Below are 22642 nucleotides of genomic sequence, written 5' to 3'. Positions count from 1 at the left end.
AAATGCAGGACAAAAGCAACAGGAAAGGAAAAGGGGAAGAGGAAAGCTAAAGTATTAAAGCTAGCTGATGTTAGCAATTCTTAAAGGCAACTCTAAAACACAAAAACAAACACAAAGGCTAAAACATTTACATACATAAAACATTTGGTGTTTTTGCTTGTAGCTTGTAAAGCATTGTATAATTTCCTGTAAATACATGTAATAAAAATGACTAAATGTTCATCTCACCAGAGATTTTAACTCGTTTAACTGTTTTGGTGGAGTTGTTGGTGACATGAACGTTGACACTGATAGGTTCACCATGGTAGTAGAGCTGAGAAGGAGAAAGAAATCAAATACCTTTACTTTTTTTGTGCATTGTTTAACATAATTTGCTTACATTGCATATTTGTTCCTATACTTTATAATACTTGTTTTGCATGATTTTTTATTTACACTAAGGAAATAAAGAAAACCTGGTTAAAAATTAAACTGACTGAGAGAAATTTCTCTCTGAGTAGCTGAGTAAAAAGACATCAAAACTTGACAATTTATTAAATGGATAAGCAGAGGGCAGTAGATGTTCACACCTCTTTATCTAGTGAGGCCTCGAGGTGAAGGGAACGGTCAGACATAAGGAAGCTGCGTGTGGTCTCCACCATTGGCTGCGGCCCAGGCTTCTCTGGAGCGTACTGTACCTTACGAATGACCAACCGCACAGAGTTCCTGTTAAGAAGAGGCCAGTTAGACATAACTTCTGCTGTACTGTCATTGCAAAGAACATTTCTCCCTCTGAGTAAAGATGTACATTACTGTTCAAAAGTTTGGGGTCTGTAAAATGTTTCGATGTTGTAGAAAGAAGTCTATCATTTATTTGATGTAATTTATTCCTGTGACGGCAAAACTGAATTTCCAGCATCATTACTCCAGTCTTCAGTGTCACATGATCCTTCAGAAATCATTCTAATATGCTGATTTGCTGCTCAAGAAACATTTCTTATTATCATAAATGTTCAAAGGAGTTGTGCTGCTTAATATTTTTTTGTGGAAACTGTGATACATTTTTTTCAGTATTCTTTGATGAATAAAAAGTTCAAAAGAACTGCATCTATTTGAAATGGAAATTTTCTGCAATAATATAAAAGTCTTTTAATGCATCCTTGCTGAGTAAAACTATTAATTTCTCTGAAAAAAAAAAAAAAAAATAATAATAATAATTGTACTGACCCCAAACCTTGAACGGTAGTGTATATATCCTAACAAACATCAATGCACTGGTAAATAATTTTTCCAATATGTTGTACCTGTTAAGTCAACTGGCCACTCAATGTATATAAACACTTAAAAAAAAAGAAAAAAAAAAAAAAAAAAGAAAGGAGCGACACTTTACCGTTTGTGAGTCTTCTCATCCACAGTTTTGGCACAAAATGCCCTGACTTCAAAGTCAACACCACATGCCTATGAGTCAATACAGAAAAAAAAATGTAAACAATGTTACACATAAGTGTAAGTTCCCATAGCTGAAGGACAGCTTGGTCGAATAGTCAGTCATTAAAGTCGTCATGAAATGGAAGTTGCTACAGTCTTTTCTTTCCTATATCTTATATATCTTGGGAGGGTTACTTTAAAAATTTATTCCGTTACAGTTACAAATTACTTCATAAAAAAAAGTATTGAGTAACGTAATCCAAGTACCACAATATAAAAGTAATGTAATCTGATTACTTTTGGATTACTCAAAGGTCACATATATAAAGAAAGAAAAAGAAAGAAAGAAATAACGCGATAAATTGCATTTTTAAATGTAACTTTAATTATTTCTGCTCAATTTCTGCAAGTTTTTAAATGTTACACGTTCCGTACTTTCGAATGGGTCTCAATAAAAAAAAATTAAAAATCAGATAAATTATCTATTGCAATATTATTATCGTTGTTGTTGTTTAGAGCTTAAAAATATAAAAGTGACATCAGATCATAACTAAACTGAACAAGCTCGGATCAAACATTTCAGTTTATGTTTGTTCTGCTTTCATTTTAATGTTTAGCATTTTGGTTACTTTTAAAACCTTTTTAAACTAAGCAATCATGTCTCATTTACACAACTTGGGAATACACAGCCCTGAATATATATATATGTAAAGGGCTATACAGACATCTAGTGGCTACAGTATGGTATTACAGATTATTTTTTTAGTCCTTTGATAAAGAAAGCGTTTTCGTAGCTGGAAGGCAGAGATTGCACTGTACAACCATGTTGTTTGTATTTTCTTCTTTGAAAACAAAACAGCAGAAAAATGTCCATGAATTTAAAGTGTTTTCCCCGTGGCCAGCATCGTTTCAACTAGCAGCAGTGATTCAAATCTGCGTCTGAGATTGTAGATGGGTGTTATTTGCGCATGCATCAGTGGGTAACTTGCGTGAGTCATTACTGGCAACAGAACCAGGAACTAATGCATAATCAAGCAGCGTTTAAAATGGTGTTATCATGGCAAAATAATGATTTATTTAGTTTTAAATGAAATCATTGTAATCCTGATAGTATTCCCCCTTTTTTCAAAATGTAACTGTAATCCGATTACTACGTTTTTTGATGTAAATGTAACGAATTACAGTTACTGGATTTTTGTATCCTGATTACATAACATTGTTACATGTATTCCGTTACATGTAACAAGAGGGAGGGGAAGTTTTTTTTTTTTATTAAAGATAACAAGAGTACAATGAACATGGTACATGAATGAAAAATAATACTGTACATGGATAAAGGATTTATAATAAATACTGTACTGCAATGTTCCATTAAAAAAAAAATGTGAATTTTCATTTCATGGTGATTTTAAAAAGCAGATTAGTTTTTCTGGCAAGTCAACACAAAGTCGATTTTGAAAAGGTCAGCTTAGTGTCATTACCTTTCCTGTGTCCTCTGGCCCGGGCTGTAGAGTCACTGAACAGGGAAGGTTCTGAGGAATCTTTTCAAACAATAAAACTACTTTAGCAAAATAACCTGGTCACAATCAAGAAAATCATTTATGTGAAGTGAATATAAAATCTAAGGATGTGTTCACACTTGCAATTCAGTTCATTTAGTCAATTTGGTCAATGGCGTTTTGTTCATTTGGTCAGATTTTATCAATGATTTTATCAACGAACACAAAAGACTTAATGAACTTCCAAAACAATGCTGTGTGCTGAGGTAAATGCGCTTGTTGTGTGTGCGTAGCCTGTATATGATAGTATTTTGGCCAGCTGGGAACTCGTGAAGAGCTTATAAAATGTGTAAAGGAGTCAAAACAGCGGCGGGAATCCCTCCGTCACACACACAAACGATCTGCTGCGTGGAGACGCGCATCTGATGCCTGTGAAGGGCAAACTTGCGACTATGACGAGAAAAACCGATATGCGTGAGGATTCGGTCCTTTTTAGGGTCTCATCTTCCTGTTTTTGTTTCGTTTACAAGTCTTTGGTCTGTTTTATGTTCATCTGTCATCGTACCGCACCAGAGTTCGTTTGGAAGCAGACGGAGACCCATCTTTTCAGCGGTCTCGGTCCGCTTGTTTGGTTTGGATGGCAGCATTCACACGTGTTCAAATGAACCGCACTAACAGAGCAATCCCACCAGGGTTCGTTTTAATCGAACCAAACATGACAATTGTGAACACACCCCAACAGTGTTTCACAGGAACATTTTAGTAAATTTGATTGGGTCTGTAAAGTTATAATTAATTACTGTGCTGTGCAAAGGCCAATTCACACTCCACCAACAGACGGCAACAGACACTTCGTCGGGTTTTGTCGGATCTCTGCAGTGTCTGTTGGCATCTGTCGGAGCTTATTTCATTCTTGTTATACATTGAATAAAACACATATGTACAGCTGAAATTTACAAGCACTGAAATGTATAAGTGAAAGAAAAAGTAAAAGTTAAGAGTCACCGTGAAGTTGAAGGGGTACGCGTTCTGGCCTAGCTTCTTGAGCAGTCTCTCCTGTAGCCGACTGAGCGGTTTGCGCTCCTCAGGCAGAGGGGGAAAGGCCTGGAAACTGGAGATGAAGAGATCCTTTCGGAAAGACAGGCCCAGCACGTCCAGATCTTCACGGCCATAACGGAAGGCACACGTCAGGGTCACAAAAACTGGTAAAATCAGAGCAGAAGAGAAGAGAGACAGATAAATAAATAATGGTTTAAAAAAAATACATAGCAAGCAACACAAGAAAATTGGAGATACAGTAAATCAATGGGTTACCTTTTCTGTCTTTTAGGTATTCTGGGTCAATCAAGAGCACCCCATCTAAAGTCAGACAAAATATACAGTAAGTGAATAAGAAGTTCCAGTATATAAAGAAGACTTCAAATTAACACATTAAATTTAGTACAACTTTTTTTTTAAATAACACAATAAAAAAATGTTTAATCATAACCACTGGCCTGTAAACATTTAGTAACAAGGAATTTTCCTTTGCAAAACCATTTAATTATTTATTGCGAGTCCATTGTCTGCACAGTATTTGAACTACTTTAAAGGTGCCCAAGAATGCTTTTTCACAAGATGTAATATAAGTCTAAGGTGTCCCCTGAATGTGTCTGTGAAGTTTCAGCTCAAAATACCCCATAGATTTTTTTAAATTAATTTTTTTAACTGCCTATTTTGGGGCATCATTAACTATGCACTGATTTTTTCAGCGCGCCGCCCCTTTAATTCGCCACACAAGCTCTCGATTATATTACAGCACATTTACAAAGTTCACACAGCTAATATAACCCTCAAATGGATCTTTACAAGATGTTCGTCATGCATGCTGCATGCATACATCGGATCATGTGAGTAAAGTATTTATTTTGATGTTTATATTTGATTCTCTATGAGTTTGAGGCTGTGCTCTGTGGCTAACGGCTAATGCTACACTGTTGGAGAGATTTATAAAGAATAAAGTTGTGTTTATGAATTATACAGACTGCAAGTGTTTAAAAATGAAAATAGCGACGGCTCTTGTCTCCGTGAATTCAGTAAGAAACGATGGTAAATTTAACCTCATTTAACAGTACATTAGCAACATGCTAACGAAACATTTAGAAAGACAATTTACAAATATCACTAAAAATATCATGCTATCATGGATCATGTCAGTTATTATTGCTCCATCTGCCATTTTTGCTGTTGTTCTTGCTTACCTAGTCTGTTGATTCAGCTGTGTACATCCAGACGTTACTGGCTGCCCTTGTCTAATGCCTTTCATAATGTTGGGAACATGGGCTGGCATATGCAAATATTGGGGCGTACACCCCGACTGTTACGTAAAAGTCGGTGTTATGTTGAGATCCGCGTGTTTTCCGGAAGTCTTTTAAACAAATGAGATTTACATAAGAAAGAAAAAGCAATGGAGTTTGAAACTCAATGTATGTCTGTTCCATGTACTGAACTCTTGTTATCCAACTATGCCAAGGTAAATTCAAATTTTGAATCTAGGGCACCTTTAACTTGTTGCCTTAAAAAATAAGATACATGTGCAAAATGACGTGTAAGAACTGTGGTCTGCATGTGTATATAAATCAGTCATTACAAAAAATAATATAGATTCTCACAAGAACACATTCTGTGTGAGCGGCCCTAAATAACCTCAAATGCAAAATGGACTGCAAACAACAAACTGTTCAATGATTAGCCAATAAAACAAACAATATACAAACCTCCAAAAGCCACTTTTTGTAAAGTCTATTTAATGAGTCACTTGTCTTTATTTAGGGGCATACATTTATTCTCAGCATATATATTGATATAAGTTGTGATTTATATGATGAATTAATTAGTATATTATGTAATTAATTGGATTAATTTTTTAATCTGACAGCTCTCAATTGACCACTTTCTTCAAAAAATGTAAAATTGCACTTTTAAGACTTAGAACATAAAACATAGATCTCTACACAAAAAACAGTATTACTCGATTTGCTGTAATTTTGGTCAAACAAATGCAGCCTTGGTGAGCATAAAATATTAATAAAATAAATAAAATCGAACCGACCCCAAACTATTCAACAGCATCGAATATCTTATTCTTTCAGCCTCCGCAGAGGTTTGGATAGAATTACAGAGAGCATTAACGCTGCATTATAAGAGTTATCTTGTACAAGATTACCTTTACAATATGTAATACTCCTGACAGAGCTAATCTCCCCGCACAAACGTAATGAGTGAAATGTCTATATCTCCCAGAATGAAGTCTCCTGTGACCGGCTGCCATGCAACAGGGAGTGAGAGACGTTTCCTCAACATGGGGGATATGAAGAGGAACCAAAAATCACCCAGTAACATTATAGTTACTAGAACATTATAGCAGGCAAGTAGGTTTAAAAAAAAAAAAAAAAAAAAAAAAAAAAAAGTGTTAAATACGTCATTACATACAGTGTATGTTCATTAACATCAACTGCCTCCACAAAGATGCAATCCTTCAAGAAGAGCTAATACATGTTACCAAGACATGGAGGGAAGTCGACTGGTTCAACCAAAAACTCCCAAGATGTTTTGAGTGGGAACTCCCATCTGACTCACCTACAGGGTCCACGTGATCTAGATGATCCACAAAGTCCCTCTTCCCCAAGTATACTGTGAGCTAGAAAGAGGAAAACCAGATTCATGTTTGGAAAAAACACCACAAAAACTTGCTACAACAAAGACCCTAGAGATATCGTAAAAAGCATACAGTGCCTCTATCAAGGAACTCGCACACACAAACAATTTACCAAACTGCCTAAAGCATGCCACACTGACCCCTAGATGATCTACTCCCTTCCTGAAGACAACCCTACTAGACGGCGTGATCTCCAAACACACATCCTCCACATGTAAAACGCTTTCCATTACAGAGAGATGAGATGAGGGGATAGAGAGATAAGGTAGGAGGCAGCAGCAGGGTGGAAATAGCCCGAATACAAGCCGGGAGAAAGAGATTATAGAGGAAATAATGCTGTGATAACCAACACTGCGCTGATAAAGAAATAGTCAATGGAAGAAAGAAAAGTAGAAAGAAAACAAACAACCAAATATATTAAGAAAGAGTTTAAGATTTGAAAAGGCAATTAAAAGTGAACACCAAGAGAGACAAATAGAGAATAAGGGAGGAGAAGCGAGGGAGAGATACAGGAAAGGAAAAGGTCCACAGAGACCAATGAAGAGCCCACTTTCCACCTTCTAACACACTCTGGGGAATCTTACCTTGCAGTTGGGGCTGGACTTCTTGAAGACTCTGTAATGAGGGAAAAGAAAGAACATCATATTAAAATATATATGAATATATGAATGTCTTTAGCAAGTTCCAGTGTCTTTTTGAAGTTTACTGTTTTTGTAGAAAGCTGTTAATTGAAGTTTCTGTAGATCAGTAAATCAAGTCAAGTCAAGTCACCTTTATTTATATAGCACTTTTTACAATGTAGATTGTGTCAAAGCAGCTTTACATTGATAACTGGTACATTATTTTGGCTGCACAGCAGCTCTTAAAGAATAGTGTCAATGCAGGCAGATCAAAGCACTGTTGAATATCAAATGTCATTCAAATGTCAAGTGTCCCCAACTAAGCAAGCCAAAGGCGACAGCGGCAAGGAACCCCAACTCCAACAGGTGACATCAGGTGGCAAACAAATGGCAAATAATCAGAAAGTTGACTTGTATTTAATCTTTTGTATTCAAAAGGCCAATTCATACAATTCTGAAATGTATTCATATTCAAAAGGCCAATTCATACAATTCTGAAATGTGTGGAATTCAATAGAATGGAATTGTGGAATTCAATAGAATATGAAGCATCACTTTTAGTGTTGTTTTTTTAATCCATTAAATGTGTAGTATGTAAGAATTCTGTCCGCTAGAGGTCGCTAGAGACCTATTCAAAATAAAGGCGTAGCTTGATGACGCCAAGTTTGAGTGCGGAATCTCGGGACATGTGGTCTTCACCTCAGCTGCCGGTGGAAAAGAATTGGGATAGGACTCAGGAAGAAATCATGTTCATGGATGCGATTACTAACGTTACTGTAGTATGAAGCAGAGCAGGACCGAGTGTTGTGGGAGCTGAACGAGACCACTGGAGCGATTGCGCCTCACGTGCTGCGAGAAGTGGAACTTTTATTATGACACAGTCGCCGGTGCCTCTTCCGTTTTTCTAATCATGAGTATGAGGTAACACAGCTCTGTTTATCATATTAGATACATCTGAGTGTGTTGAAAATGTTATAACGTTACTCTGTGCGTTCACTAAGCAGCTGCTGTGAAACACTTGCTGCACACTGCAAAGTAAGATAGATGGATTTTAGAATATCATATTAAATGCTGGATGGCTTGTGTTGATAAATAGCATGCAATTACTTTTAAAATATTTTGTATGATGGAGAAAATGCTGTATTACTGTTACTAAAAATAAAGCTGCATCTGATTATGCTATGTTAGCTACTTGACAAAATAGTGTTTTTCTCGGAGGCATGGTAAAGCATGGTACTCGCAAAAAAAAAAAAAAAAAAAAAAAAAAAAAAAATCAAGAAAATTAGATTTAAACAATAAGACTAAACGTGTTGAGCTATATAACAACAATTAGTTTTGTCCATAAATATATCAAAAAAGTTCCTTTGTCTATTAAAACGCGTAATATATTAAAGCGTCTTTGGTGTGTCCATGGTTTCTACAAAATAAAACGGAAACCGAGGGTAACGCAGGTATGACGCAATTGACAGGCGACTCCTCACACGTCCCGGAGCCTTGGTTAAAACTGCAAATAGTAGCAAACATTTGGGAATATTGTAAGTACTCAAGTGAACAAAATATATAACGCTGGCCTGGTGCTTTTTGGATATTTTACTGCAAAATTCTCACATATTGCACCTTTAATGGTACAAATTCAACACCCTCCAAGTGTCAATTGCAAAACTAGTTACAACAGTGCTGCTCACCAAGTATCCAAGTTTCCAGTTGGCCTTACTAACCCTAAATTTATTAGGAACAGTTTAAACTGAATTTTAAGAATAGTTGTCTTTGATAATAATTAAATAAAGATAATAATCGATAATAATTTTTTAAACTTTGATAATAATAAAATAAAATTATTAGGAAGTGACATTATATGCATTTTATTTTTCTCTATGTGGTGTCAAATATGTGGAATATTCCTCACATTAGGGGAAAAACATACACACACTTTAATGCCCAGTAAATCATTTTACTGGTTATTAATTATTCACCTGCCATTAGCAGGTGTGCTAAAGAGTTACATTTGGTTCCCTTATCCGGGGTATTACAAAGCTTAGACGTAGGAAATATGAAAACCAGTGACCACATGTGGCTAACCAATGTAATTACTCAAATATTATCTGTGGTTACAAGAGCAAACACACACAAATTCTTTTCCCTGGGAATGAGAGACACAGAGAAGAGGGACAGAAAGGGCAGAAGCGTAAGAAAGAAATGATGAAAAACTAGCCCAACCAAATAGGCTGCAAACAGAAAGCAGCTGGACAAAAGAAAGGGAAAAAGACTGAGGCGGAGACTGACAAAGGAAGAACATAAAACAGTAAATGGGATAAATGCAGCTGCCCAGAAAAAGAGGGAAAGTAAAAGAGAATGAACAAGAGAGTTATAGAGCTCACAAAAGAGACTGTAGGTGTCAGTGACTCATCTGAATGTGGGAAAATATGAAATAAACAAAGAAAAAAACATGAAAGAGTTGCTAAAACATAAAGGGAGGAGAGAGAGCATGAAGAAAAGGCAAATAAAAGTAATATAGTATTTTCACAAAAAAGAAAAATTCTGTCATCATTTGTCGTTCCAAATGACTGTCTTCTGTGGAACACAAAATGAAACTTTTTTAGTCATGGCTAAAAAAGGCACCATAACACTATCAGAAAAAAAATATCAAATGATAGTTCAAATGTTCATATGACTCATGCACTGCATTCTAAGCCTTTAAAAGTCAAACAACAGCTTAAGTTGAAGAACAGATCAAACTGTTTTGTTGTTAAGAGTAATTTGGACAAGGGATGTGCACGAGTAGTTGAGTACTCGGGCGTGACAGTGACAATTGATCATGAAAACGATGATCGCAGTGACTTTAAAAAATATATATATACATTTTTTCTGATTGGTTATTGTGGCATTTTGGGTGGTTCCTGATGTCTGATTGGTTAGCGTTAGGACAGCATGCAGTCCAGACTGCGAAATAAAGTGAAACTATGGATTTGAAAGTGACCGTAATGCCTGGAATCACTTTAAAATACAGCTAAGTGGAAGTTGTGCAGCGCCAATCTGCCATGTACATAACACTACGATGAGAACACTATAGAATGTTGTGAATTCTTTATGCCCATGTTTCAGCACATTGAATGATGGTTATTGTAGTTCTAGACTAAATGTGAACATGCATTTACACATCTCACTAGCACGAAAACATTAGTATTCATCAAAATGAATAAAAACAGTGAAATGCAATCTCAGAATTTTATGCAAACTTGTAATAATTAACTATATTAAATTACACAGATATACTTAATGTACTTAATCTCATTTTATTAAACAATGTCTTTGCTGCTGACCTTTAATGATTTAATTCAACCATACTAATAAGCAAAAATTACTTTAGATTTAGAAATAAGAGTATTGAACTTTCTTCTCCTGTATCCTATTCTTCTTTAATCCAGAAAGGAGGCACAGCTGAAAAGTTTGTTCGAGTTGCGGCCTCTACTGTACAGGTGTGAAAGGACCTTAACATTTGCCAAAAATAGAACTTTTTTTGTTGTTATTAAAAAAAAAAAAAAAACAAGCAAGCCCAGCCCAAGTGAGAAAAAGTAACACAAATGTAATGTAATGCATTACTTTTCATAAAAATTGACTAAGTAACGCAATTAGTTACTTTTTTAAGGGAGTAACGCAATATATCTAGGCAATCTGCTATCTAGGATATCTGATTAATCTCATATAGAACACTTCACCTCATGCAGCTGCTATTCTTTTTTGAATAAATGATATCAAATTTCATTTTTGTGTAAATGAACCCTTTACCACATTACAAGTAATGCATTTTCTTTTTGGAAATTACAAGTAACATTACAATCTACACTAAATAACCTAAATACTTGTTTAACATATTTACTGAAAAATACAATTCTCTCTCAAAGCATGTGATCAGCTAAGGACCAAAAAGAATAAAAATACAACCTTTTCCTTCATTAATAATTGTTTTTTTTTTTTTTTTTTCAGTTAAATAATCATTTAAGTATAAATACGGAAAATCACATCCATGAGAGAAATAAAGGAAGGACAGGGTTATAGTTATTGTGTAAACAACAAAAAGTCACATTTGTCTTGTTAATGCATCTCTGCTTAATTCAACCAAAGTGAATGTTAGCTATATTAGAGATATGAGACAGTAGGTTAGATATGTTAGATATTTTCCACAACCTTCACATTTTTGAAATGCAAAAGTACTGCAAACTTAACTAACCCATTACTTTCCATAAAAAGTGAGAATTTAGTGTAATTATGTACTTTTATTAATACTGAGAAAGAATGCAGAATGAAGCGGGAAAAGGAAGAGTGAAACCTCACTCTCATCAAGAGGTGACAAAACACCCATCAAGAGCCGCCCCGTCAGCAGCGGCTGAACCTTCAGCACAGGAAGAAGGAAACAAAACACACCTCACATACCGACCGACACATTTCACTCCTGACCTCTCAAGACAAAACACGGGTTACTTTATGCGGGTCACACAGACTGTTCACGTGTCCACTTAACACTTGTCAAGCAATGCTTGAGTTTATAAATGCATATGTGTGTTTTTAGAGTGAAATCTGATTATGGGCGTGTCTGTGATGTCATAAGTATGGACAGCATATGAGAGGAAATAGTCTCACCCTGCGCTGAGAGGAGTGGCGTCCCAGAGCTCCATCTGTTTCGAATGACTGAGAAATAACAGCATGTGCTTTATTCCTTTCTCTTCTTTTTTAGAGTCATGCTCTATCTCTCTCTTTCTCTCTGAATCACCATCCCTCACTTCATTATGTCATCTATGCATCCCACTCCAAACCTCTTTAAACAGCCTTTTCTCCAAGGGGCCATCAGGGTTTGGCTGCCTAGCATGGCCCTGCTGGCCACTGATAGGAGATGCTGGAACTACGTCATTATGTGGACAAAAGCATCTTTCACCATTGACGGCTGTTTAAAAGAACTCATGTATCCTAACAAAATACATTTATATATGTAGATGGCCCTAAAACAATCCGTTTCCCTATCTGCCGTCTTTCTTTTCAGTTAAACAGTAATTTAGTGAAAGGCTTGTGATGGTGTGCCTACAGCGTTGTTATGATGTTATTTCATTTACTTCCAGAATAATTAGCCATATTGAATTTATGGCTCAGGTGATTGGTTTGGGGGAAAAAAATAATAGATCATAGCAAGCAGTCATCACCTAATGGTTAGAGAATTAGACTAGTAACCCGAATTTGATCCCGGTTCGATTCTCAATACCGGCAGGAAATGACTGAGATGCCCACGAGCAAGGCAACTAACCACCAATCTCTCCCTGGGTGCCACAGCAAAAATGTTCAATGCTCACTACTCCTAACGTGTGTGCAATGGATAGGTTATATAACTGGATAGGTTATATGCAGAGGACAAATTCTGAGTATGGGTTATCATACTCAGCCTTCACGTCACTTTTTTTTTAAAATTAAAAATTAATAAATGAAAACAAATAAGCTGTATTTGAAAATGAGTGATTAGCTAATAAGTCAAGTCAAGTCAACTTTATTTATATAGCGCTTTTTACAATGTAGATTGTGTCAAAGCAGCTTTACATTGATAACTGGTACATTATTTTGGCTGCACAGCAGCTCTTAAAGAATAGTGTCAATGCAGGCAGATCAAAGCACTGTTGAATATCAAATGTCAAGTCAAATGTCAAGTGTCCCCAACTAAGCAAGCCAAAGGCGACAGTGGCAAGGAACCCAAACTCAAACAGGTGACATCAGGTGGCAAACAAATGGCAAATAGGTGTTAAAATGGAGATAAAAAAATAGTCAGGGGGCCAGTTCTCCTAAGTGATTATCTAACTAACTAACTAACTAACTAAACAATCACACAGTATCCGAAAATGAGTGCCCAAAAGCAAACATAATTATATATATATATTACATAAAAAAACTAAACTAAACAGCAACAAGAACAGCGCATACTTCAGTGCAATAAAAATAAATGGGATTGCTAGTGTACAGCTCCTTCCAGGTATTTCCAGACTTATTTGTTTTCTCTTATTTGTTTACTCTTTTTTTCAAGAGTAATTAGTCACACAGAATTTATGGTTCAGGTGATTGGCTTGGGGGGAAAAAAAAAAATACTACTACTAATAATAGATAAATAAAACTGTATCCAGAAATGAGTGCCTATGAGCAAACATGGCAACAAAAAAAATTATAAAACATTAATAAAAACAACATATACTTCAGTGAGATGACATAAATGGAATGATAACTTTTAGCTCTTTCTAGGTATTTCCAGATTTTCATGTTTCGGTTAACTTCTTTAGAAAGAGAAAATATCTCTCTCCTCACAAACACAGTTCTGAGAGCTGCTTTGAACTGGTAGCAAAACACTAGCACTCTGAACTGGAAGTGGCATGTGGCCTCTCACCGACATAAAACCACATAGACAAGTCACCCAAAGTGTGTCAGTAAACTCACACACGATGTTCTACCCACTTGATCATTCACAAGTGCAAGCGAACGTCTGTGAAGAGGAATATTGTATTGAGGAGGACTTGTAGAGCTCCTGCCATGGCCCGGCACTGATAGGCTGTGTGTGTATAGACAGAGATAGATGGAGACTGTTGACCCCATCCTCTTCAGTCAAGAACGCCAGCTCAAATCAGACTCAAAGAACATCAAACAATGGGCTTGTAGCTGCCAAACACGCACACACAAACTTCTGAAGTTCTGAAATGACAAGTACAAAGAAATGCCTTCTGCTGGGATGCCACATTTATTAAAATGACACAAAAGACACAAATACACCCACAAATGCTTGCATGGGTACATTCTCATTCAGCTCACTGACAGCACCATAGAAGTGCAAATCTATTAGCCTGTATGCCAGTAACACGCATAATGAGCTTTTCTCAACTACAGAGAGTGCATCTATATTTCATAAAACAATAGGGCTCCCAAGTTGCATTTTAGTGTAATATACGTGTTTAAGAGATGTTAAGAGCTTAGATGAAATATACACTATTTATTTTTAAGAATTGAATACTTTTATTCAAAAGGATCAGTGTTGGGGAAAGTTACATTTAAAGCAACACTATGTAGTTTTTCAACCTTACAATAATGTCTCTAAGAGTGCGAAAGAGCGGAAGCGGAAGAGTGCGACCTGCTTTACGGCATATGGCATAAATAAACTATGTAATGATATTTGTAGAACGGGCTACTTTACCTGGTTGGAGGACATGGTTTCCAAACAAGGTTTCTGCATTCGCCGGTTCCGTCAGCTTAGTCAACAAATTCACATGTATTGCACTGCCCACGGGGAAGCTTTTACAGCGACAGTATTTATGACACAGGTAACAGACAATTGCGCTTATGTTCCATGGTGTTGCTTTAAAAGTAATGTAATACAATATTGTGTGACAACTCCCTAAAAGAGTAACTAATTGCATTGCTTAGTTACTTTTTATGGAAAGTAATGTGTTATTTTTGCTTTACTTTTTCTCATCTGGGATGGGCTTGCTTGTTTTTTAATAACCAAAAACATTTTTTGGCAAATGTAAATGCCCTCACTCCTGTACAGTAGAGGGTGCAGCTCAAACCTTTCAGTTGCGTTGACAGACAAAGAGGACGCAGGAGAAGAAAGTAATAAAAACAAAAGAAAGAAAAATAAATGTTTTTGGTTAATTAGATCATAGAAGGTCATCAGCCAAGACACTGGTTAATAAAGATTAAACATTTAATTATTGCAGGTTAGCTTAATATTCTGAGTTTGCATTTCACTGTTTTTATTCATTTTGTGGAATAGTGAATCCGTTTTTGTGCAAGTGAGATGAGTAAATGCTCACATTTAGTCTAGAACTACAATAACCATCATGTTTACACAGCGAACGACTCTGCACTTACTTTTGATTTATCTCAACACGGGGGCAGAACAGGTGTCAGCCAATAAATGGGAAAACAAAAGTAAATTGTGTGTTTGTTTTTTTTTTATATACGTTTATATTTTGTAGTAAATTTAAAAGTAATGCATTACTTTACTAGTTACGTGAAAAATGTAATCTGATTACGTAACTTACATTACTTGTAACGCTTACCCTCAGCACTGGCAAGGATAAATTAAAATTGATCTAAAGTGACAAAATACATTTGTAAATGTTACAAAAATTTCTATTTCAAATAAATGCTGTTCTTTTGCAATTTCTAGTTTCTATTCATTAAGGAATACTAAAAGAACTATCACTGTTTTTGAGCAGCACAACTGTTTTCAACATTGATTTTAAGAATTGAAGGGATAGTTCAACCCAAAAATGAAAATTTGATGTTTATCTGCTTACAAATCCAAATTAAACCCTGCGGCTCATGACGACACATTGATGTTCTAAGACATGAAGCAATCGGTTAGTGCGAGAAACTGAACAGTATTTATATCAGAGTGCATTCAGACCTCACCAACCGGATGCGGAGGCAGTTGGACATAGTGGTGTATTAGAGGTAAAAAATGATATAAATACTGTTCGGTTTCTCACACAAACCAACCGATCTTAAAAAAGTTAAATGGTGATTAAGAACTCAATTCATAAAACTTTGAGGTCCATAGTCAAATAGTGGATTTTATCGATGAGGATAAATAGGTTGGACCACGCTGTCCGATAACTGATTAATAGTCCGATAGGTTTTTAAAACGGATACTGAATGAAAACAAACAATGCATAAAATAGAGCTGAACTTTTTACAAAAATTAAAAAAACAGTATTGAACCATGAAAATGTATAAAAATATGAATATATCAATTATACCTTGATCATTCATGTTTAGTTGATTTTTGCTGATAGCTGATTGTTTGTAACTCATAAGGGGACATAATGGGATGATCAAACAGAATGCATTTTTGCTCTTAAAAACACGAGACGCTCATAATAGTTTCCAAATGCAGAGCCGCAGAGCTGATAAAAATGAAAAAGAAGGCAGAGTCTAGAGCGCGATACATTGAAAAAGCTGCGAGAGGAAAAAAATAAGCTTGATCCAGCAATCGGTTATTGGTGCAGATTAATCGCCAAAGCCGATTAATCGGTCGCCCTCTAACTTCTAATATATCTTTAAAAGCACCTCTCCATCTCTCTCTCTACTCATTATTTGCTTACCCGACACTTTCAATTTCCATATTGTTGTCGTTCAATTTCCGTATTTTGATGTTCAGTCTTCAGTTCCTTCATTCTTTATCTCCTTTCCTTTCTCACATTACTTGAAAATGAACATGATTCATTTTATTTCTTTCCTATATTGACTTCATCAATTCATAACCCTCCTCTTCTTCATTCTTTCTTAGATCATGAGTCACCAGCCTGACCAGTGCTCTCTAATGAATAGATCTTATTAATACTGCATAACCTATAAACAGGTCTGGGGCAGCTGCCATAGACACATGCATCACACACATTCACACCTCCGTCTGTGTGTCAGCTAGCATATGCATGCACCTGCTAAAAACCACACGCTTTATATAGAAGCTCAGAAATGCTCACAAACCACATCAGAAGCAGACACACGCATGCAATCTGCCTAATGTGCTCATCATCACCACATGGAAATGAGGCCCGCAGCACAAAGGGTTAATTAAAAGGAGCGCATGTGAACGTCACGATCTGGCTTTTTATCCACTTTATCCCAGTTAAGCTGCACACTTACCTAAATATGCTGTATTTGGTTATCATAGCAGCCAGATGAGCTTTCTTGTGTTGCCATGACAACAGAATGAGGCATAAAGTTCAAGGCAAACACAAGTACAGAGCATGCATTTGTTGAAGGAAGAAAGAAAAAAAAAAGAAGTAGAAAGCGACCACAAATTGGAGAGAAAGAACATCAGGCAGTGTGAATGTGGAGTGAAAAAGTGGCTTATTATGTGCCTGCACATATACACAAAGCATTAAAAAAATATTATTAAAAAAGATAATTATCACACACACTATCTTTCAAACATTTGAGGTCCGTAAGATTTTTTATTTTATTTAATAAATTAATACTTTGATTTAGCAAGGATGCATTAAACTGATCAAGTGAAAAGTAAAGACATTAATAATGTTTAAAAAAGTCTTCCATTTCAAATAAATGCTGTTCTTTTCTATTCATCAAAAAAAAAAAAAAAAAAAAAAAAAAATCCTGAAAAAAAATGGATCTACATAATATTAAGAGGCACAACTGTTTTCAGAATTGATAATAATAAATGTTTCTTGAGCAGCAAATCGGCATATTAGAATGACTCATGTGACACTGAAGACTGGAGTAATGATGCTGGAAATTCACACATTCACACACACTAAATATTATATTATAGAAAATGTTTATGATTGCACACTTGCATAATGCTAAAGTGTTACTAGCTACCACTGTCAACAAAAAAGACTGAAAAAGATGCTAAAAATCTTCTTACACTGTTTAAAACAAAACTCATATTTATTCATTATGTTTTTACAGTACTAACAACTGCTTGTAGGCATTTTGGCAAAAAGTACAGTTACCACGATACATTTCTGAAAGGGAAACCTTTATCTCAACAGTTCATGGTTGCCATATGCCAAGTGTCAGGCTGAATATTTACTCTCAAGCAGATATATGGTGTTAAAACACACACAGATCACATCTCAAACAAGTTTAAACTATATTTTCTGAAAATCATGGAGGATGTTCCTGCCGGTCGTATCCTAGTTACTGGCATCCATTTACAAATACAGGAAAGAAACGTACACAAATATACACAAGACTATATATCTCTGCTCTGCAGGAATGCAAATATTAGTAATTGTACACAAATACACACACACAGATAGAGAAAGAGAGTGAATAGTTCCTTTACCCTCATTCAAATGTAAAATGCAAAAGACTTACGCTTTGAACCTGACCTGATGCTATAACAGAGTGTGTGTGTGTGTGTGTGTGTGTGTGTGTGTGTGTGTGTGTGTGTTTTTGTGCTTACAAAACCATTTTTCGAGAGAAAACACTTTTAAATTAAAAAACTAAACAAAAACTATAGACAAAGTACAAACACACAAAGTGAAGATCTCTACTTTGTTCCCTCTGATTTTTAACCGGTTTTGTTACTTTTCCATTTCAAATCTCTTTAATTCACCCTCAGCCAATCAGAGGCCAAGACTGAATCTGATGGTATCACATTGATGAAATCATTCTAAAAAAAAAAAAAAAAAGTTCCTACAGATCTGACAATGGAGCCTGTTACAGCATAAGCACACACACACACACACACACACACACACACACAGAGAGAGAGAGAGAGGAGACAAACTCGACCAGGCACCTTCATTAGTGCCAAGGACTGTGAGCAGACAGAAAGAGAGAGAGAAGGGAAAATCAATCAGGGTCTCAATTTAATTTGGGAAGGGTAAAGAGGGGCTAAATAAAGGCACATTTATCAAGGCAGATAGAGGGAGAGAGACATGCCGAGAGGGAGGGTGACGGCGAGGGTACTGTAAACACCAGACATTATTTTTAAAAGCTTTAAAGAAATGTTTGAGCTTGAAAGTTCATCAATATAAAAAGCAAGCACAACTCTTCAATTATGGTCACATCACTCTGGTGAATGTACACAAGCAGGTATATAGAATTACACCAAGCACAATAACTTCATATTTATACTACGGGGCTGCTGAATGCTCAAATCGCTAATAGTTTAGCACTTAAAAGCTACATAAAATTTCTCACCAGCGAGGTAATAACTGTGCGGTTCTTGAGGTAGATAAACTTACAGTTTCGCTATTAGTAGAGACACTGCTGCCGTGAGAGACTCAAGTAGGCTAATTCACATATGCTTATTCTCTCTCTCTCTCTCTCTCAACTGCGTTAATAACTGTATTATTCTGCTATTAATGGCTCAAGTTTCCGTTATTAGTTCTGAAATGACATTTTGGAATTAGCTTCGGAGGCTTGGGATGAGATGCGTAAGAAATCAGTCCCACACACAAGAGGGTTTTAAGGACCTGACAAACGTCTTTAAAGGGGTACTTCACCCCTGGAAAGATGAATGTGTATTTAAAATTGGTCATTTATGTAGTAGAAATGTGAAATTATTTTTGAATTTGGAGCTTTCTAGACCGAGAAAAGGCAGAAAATGTATTTTTGACTAATGTGGATGAAAGACAACAACTCCCAGAATGCACTTGTTTCGCTGCCCTTGCGAGGCCACGCCCAAACCACGCCTATCGGTTACAATCGTGAGTTAGTTCATACATTTACAGCGAAATGGTGCTAAATTGACACACGGCCTAAGGCTGAAACAAATTCCTGCAAAATCATTTACAAGTAAACAGTGACATGGATATTCCGTATCATAGCAACAAAGCGTCTCAACAGAAAAAAAACGCTGCGCAGCAGAAGCGCTCTCACGGCTCACAGCGCGCTCACAGACTGACGTTTTAAGCAGAGCGCCTAGCGTTTTCAGCTGGCTAAAAACGCTCTGGTGGACACACGGCCTAAGCGTATTCGCCTAGAGGTAAGACTCGCTGATACTAGACTCTTATTTCTGATAACACAGTAGCCTATATGTAGTGTTGTAGGTAGCAGTGAAACTGCAAACTTAGCAAAGTAACGTTAGATAGACAATTACATATAAGTTGCATATAAGTTGACTGTTATCAAAGTAAAGCCACTGTTCTGTAAAACTGAGTTAGTCTATTTATCTATTTATGCTAACTTACCACAAAAGCCTGTTGTTGTATTGGTTGAGATGACTGCAGAGACCGATACATTTGCGAGATGAACCACTGATGTAGTGCAGACTATAACAAAATAATGTTACTGTAAGCTTAAAAATATAACTGTGACACCCACTTTTGATAAAATCTTTGATCTATGTCCGTGAGTAACCTCAAACCTATGCCTCAAACGCGCATATGTTATGGGCGTGGCGAAAAAATGCCGAACTACTTGCTATTACTGGCTGTAGTTTTAAGCCTCTGGCCAAAAAAGCCTCCGATGACGCAAAATGACGATTTTTGCGTCATCGGAGGCTTTTTTACAGAATAAAAATGCATAAATCTCTCATCTCGGGCTGATATGAAGGGGGAAAGCACGGTAATTCGAAAATACTGGTGGTATTCTACTAATACAAAGCTTAATGCTAAATCCTGAAGTAACCCTTTAAATACAACATCAGAACAGTGTCTTGAGGTGTGGTAACCGTAGTATAAGCGGAATAATTGACAGTTGAATTATTAAGCATTATTTTCTAATAATTCAATGGCCTGTTGTCAATTATTCCTTACTTATTAGCTTATTGTCTTTTTTTCCAGTCTATGTTCAGAAAACTTTTAATATTTCCACAGTATTTAATATGTGAATTTTCTGTATGCATGGAATATCTGGAATAATTTCTAGATTTGCCAAAATGTGCAATACATAGCAGAGAACACTGTGAGGAACACTGTATCCCATAATGCAATGCACTCAAGATTAAATTCCATTTCAGGTGTGATAATGAACAGACTGTAACTTTTTCATCTCTTGCTGATTTATTTGACAGGACGGTCAAGAGTTGTTATTTTTACAAAGAACTAAATAAAAAAAATAAAAAAATTATTTTCAAAATAAAACAAGCACCGTAGTGAGGTCATGTGACAGTGTCACATTCTACTGTTTTACTGTTTGATTAATGCATCACATTTCTTGTAAAATAAAATTAAAAACTGAAAGATGGATTAAAAAAAGCACTTGCAATTTAAAAGTTGCATTTAAAAATTAGTCATTAATGTGTTTACGGTTACATTTAACTAACATGTTTTAACATTTTCATTTCTACATTTACATTTTTAGTGATTTATTTACATTGTACCTGTACTCCAGTTCCTCATTAATAGTTTACTCTTGATATTAAGGAGAAAGTACTGTAACAAAAAAAAAAAAAAGTACACTTCACCTTACATAACGCCGCCTGGTTGGTTGACTAATGCTGTAATTGTAAGCAAGTAAATAATGAAGTGTCCAGTGTAATCAGGATACCACAGGCTATAAACACTGCAGGGCTGGTTGCTGTTTACGAACAAGATTATGGATAAGTTTACAGCATTTTTTTCATGCAAAGCCAAAGCAAGATCTGAGTGTGTGTGTTTCCCACATTATTGGCTGTCAGTTTTCTGCACGGCCAGAGGCTAAACCCAAGACTTAATACAAAATCACCCACTGAATTCTGCCTATTGTTTCGTCAGATTACAGTGTGCGTCATTTATCAAGGATTGGGCGGTTTTCCAATGAGCAGCGACCAGCTAGAGACGCACTCGCCAATAAACACTAACACAAACATATGCGATTAACTCATATGAGGTACGTCAGGACATTTGGTATTTTAATATGGGTCACGACCAAAAAGGCTAATTCGACAGGAATGTCCGGATCTCAAAAGCAACACTGTTCATCTTCATCTTTCAAAAAAAAAAAAAAAACTGTAAAAACTGTAAAAACTGCGCTCAGCATATATAGATGCTAAAAACGTACACATAGAAAATTCAATGAGACAAAAGTAGGATGTGCCAAATTGCACGATCATGTTCTCTGTTCCTGTTTTTAGTCTATTTATGTGCTTTCATAATCCACTTTATGTCTAGGCTAAATCAGCTTAGGGGTGTTTTTAAACACGGTTTCTGAACATTTTGTCTCTTGGGTGCTACTGAAAGTTATTATGGAAGCTCCATCAGGCCATTCAAAGGCTAGAGTGAGAAATCAGGGTGCTAGAGAAGCTGACAGCACAGCACACTGGTAATTGCTGACTGAGGAAGATCTACTTCAGCTTTTAGGATCAGAAACAGCTCATGCGTCACCGAATGCGTCTGCGGTAGTGCTTGTGCTCAAGCATGACATGGAGCCAAAAAAAATTAAAAAAATCAACAACAGAAGAATGGAATGAAGACACAGGGAGAGATGAGAAAAATAGACGGCAGCTTTTGCATTTATTGATGGAATTAACGATTGACTGAGTAACGATCTAGACTGGTGCAAGTGCAAGGCCAGTAAAAGAGAATATGAGCGATTAATAAATAAATGATTGGTTAGAGGCCGCCATTAAACTATAAATGGCTCATAATATACTGCCTTTCAATGTCAGATAACTGCGGAACAGACTGCAATGTGTAAACACACATTATGGCCTGCTGTACATTAAACTTCAACTTTTGATTGTACCCTGCATCTTTCAGTTACGCAATTCACAGAATAACTTTCATTTGCAAATACATAAATGGGTACAAATGAGCCTTCTTCTTACTTTTTCTAGCCGCCATGACTTATCACTGTGTTACAAATGCAATCAATAAACGAAAAGCTGAATTATTGAAACCTTATTCTGATCAGCCAGGGACACCTTAAAATGAAGCTGCAGAAAATAGAAAAACTATGGCGTAAATGACAAAACTGGAAAACACACAAGCTGTAATGTA

The 22642-nt window shown here is 36.1% G+C and overlaps 1 protein-coding gene across 1 annotated transcript in view; it reads right to left on the bottom strand.

The window, feature by feature from the left end:
* arrb2b (arrestin, beta 2b) overlaps window positions 1–22642 on the bottom strand; it is a 48539-nt gene that overhangs the window by 8945 nt on the left and 16952 nt on the right. The window contains exons 2-9 of the mRNA XM_048184040.1: window positions 7188–7218; window positions 6525–6585; window positions 4221–4265; window positions 3912–4108; window positions 2889–2948; window positions 1370–1437; window positions 570–705; window positions 229–313 (exon numbers count right to left, since the gene is read on the bottom strand). Coding sequence (XP_048039997.1) covers window positions 229–313; window positions 570–705; window positions 1370–1437; window positions 2889–2948; window positions 3912–4108; window positions 4221–4265; window positions 6525–6585; window positions 7188–7218 — 683 coding nt within the window. The remainder of the gene's footprint in view (window positions 1–228; window positions 314–569; window positions 706–1369; window positions 1438–2888; window positions 2949–3911; window positions 4109–4220; window positions 4266–6524; window positions 6586–7187; window positions 7219–22642) is intronic.

The sequence above is a fragment of the Megalobrama amblycephala genome, linkage group LG3 (genome assembly GCF_018812025.1).
Source record: "Megalobrama amblycephala isolate DHTTF-2021 linkage group LG3, ASM1881202v1, whole genome shotgun sequence".
NCBI classification, from domain to species: domain Eukaryota; kingdom Metazoa; phylum Chordata; class Actinopteri; order Cypriniformes; family Xenocyprididae; genus Megalobrama; species Megalobrama amblycephala.
Note: the sequence above shows the minus strand (reverse complement) of the source record. Positions and strands in the feature narration are given on the sequence as shown.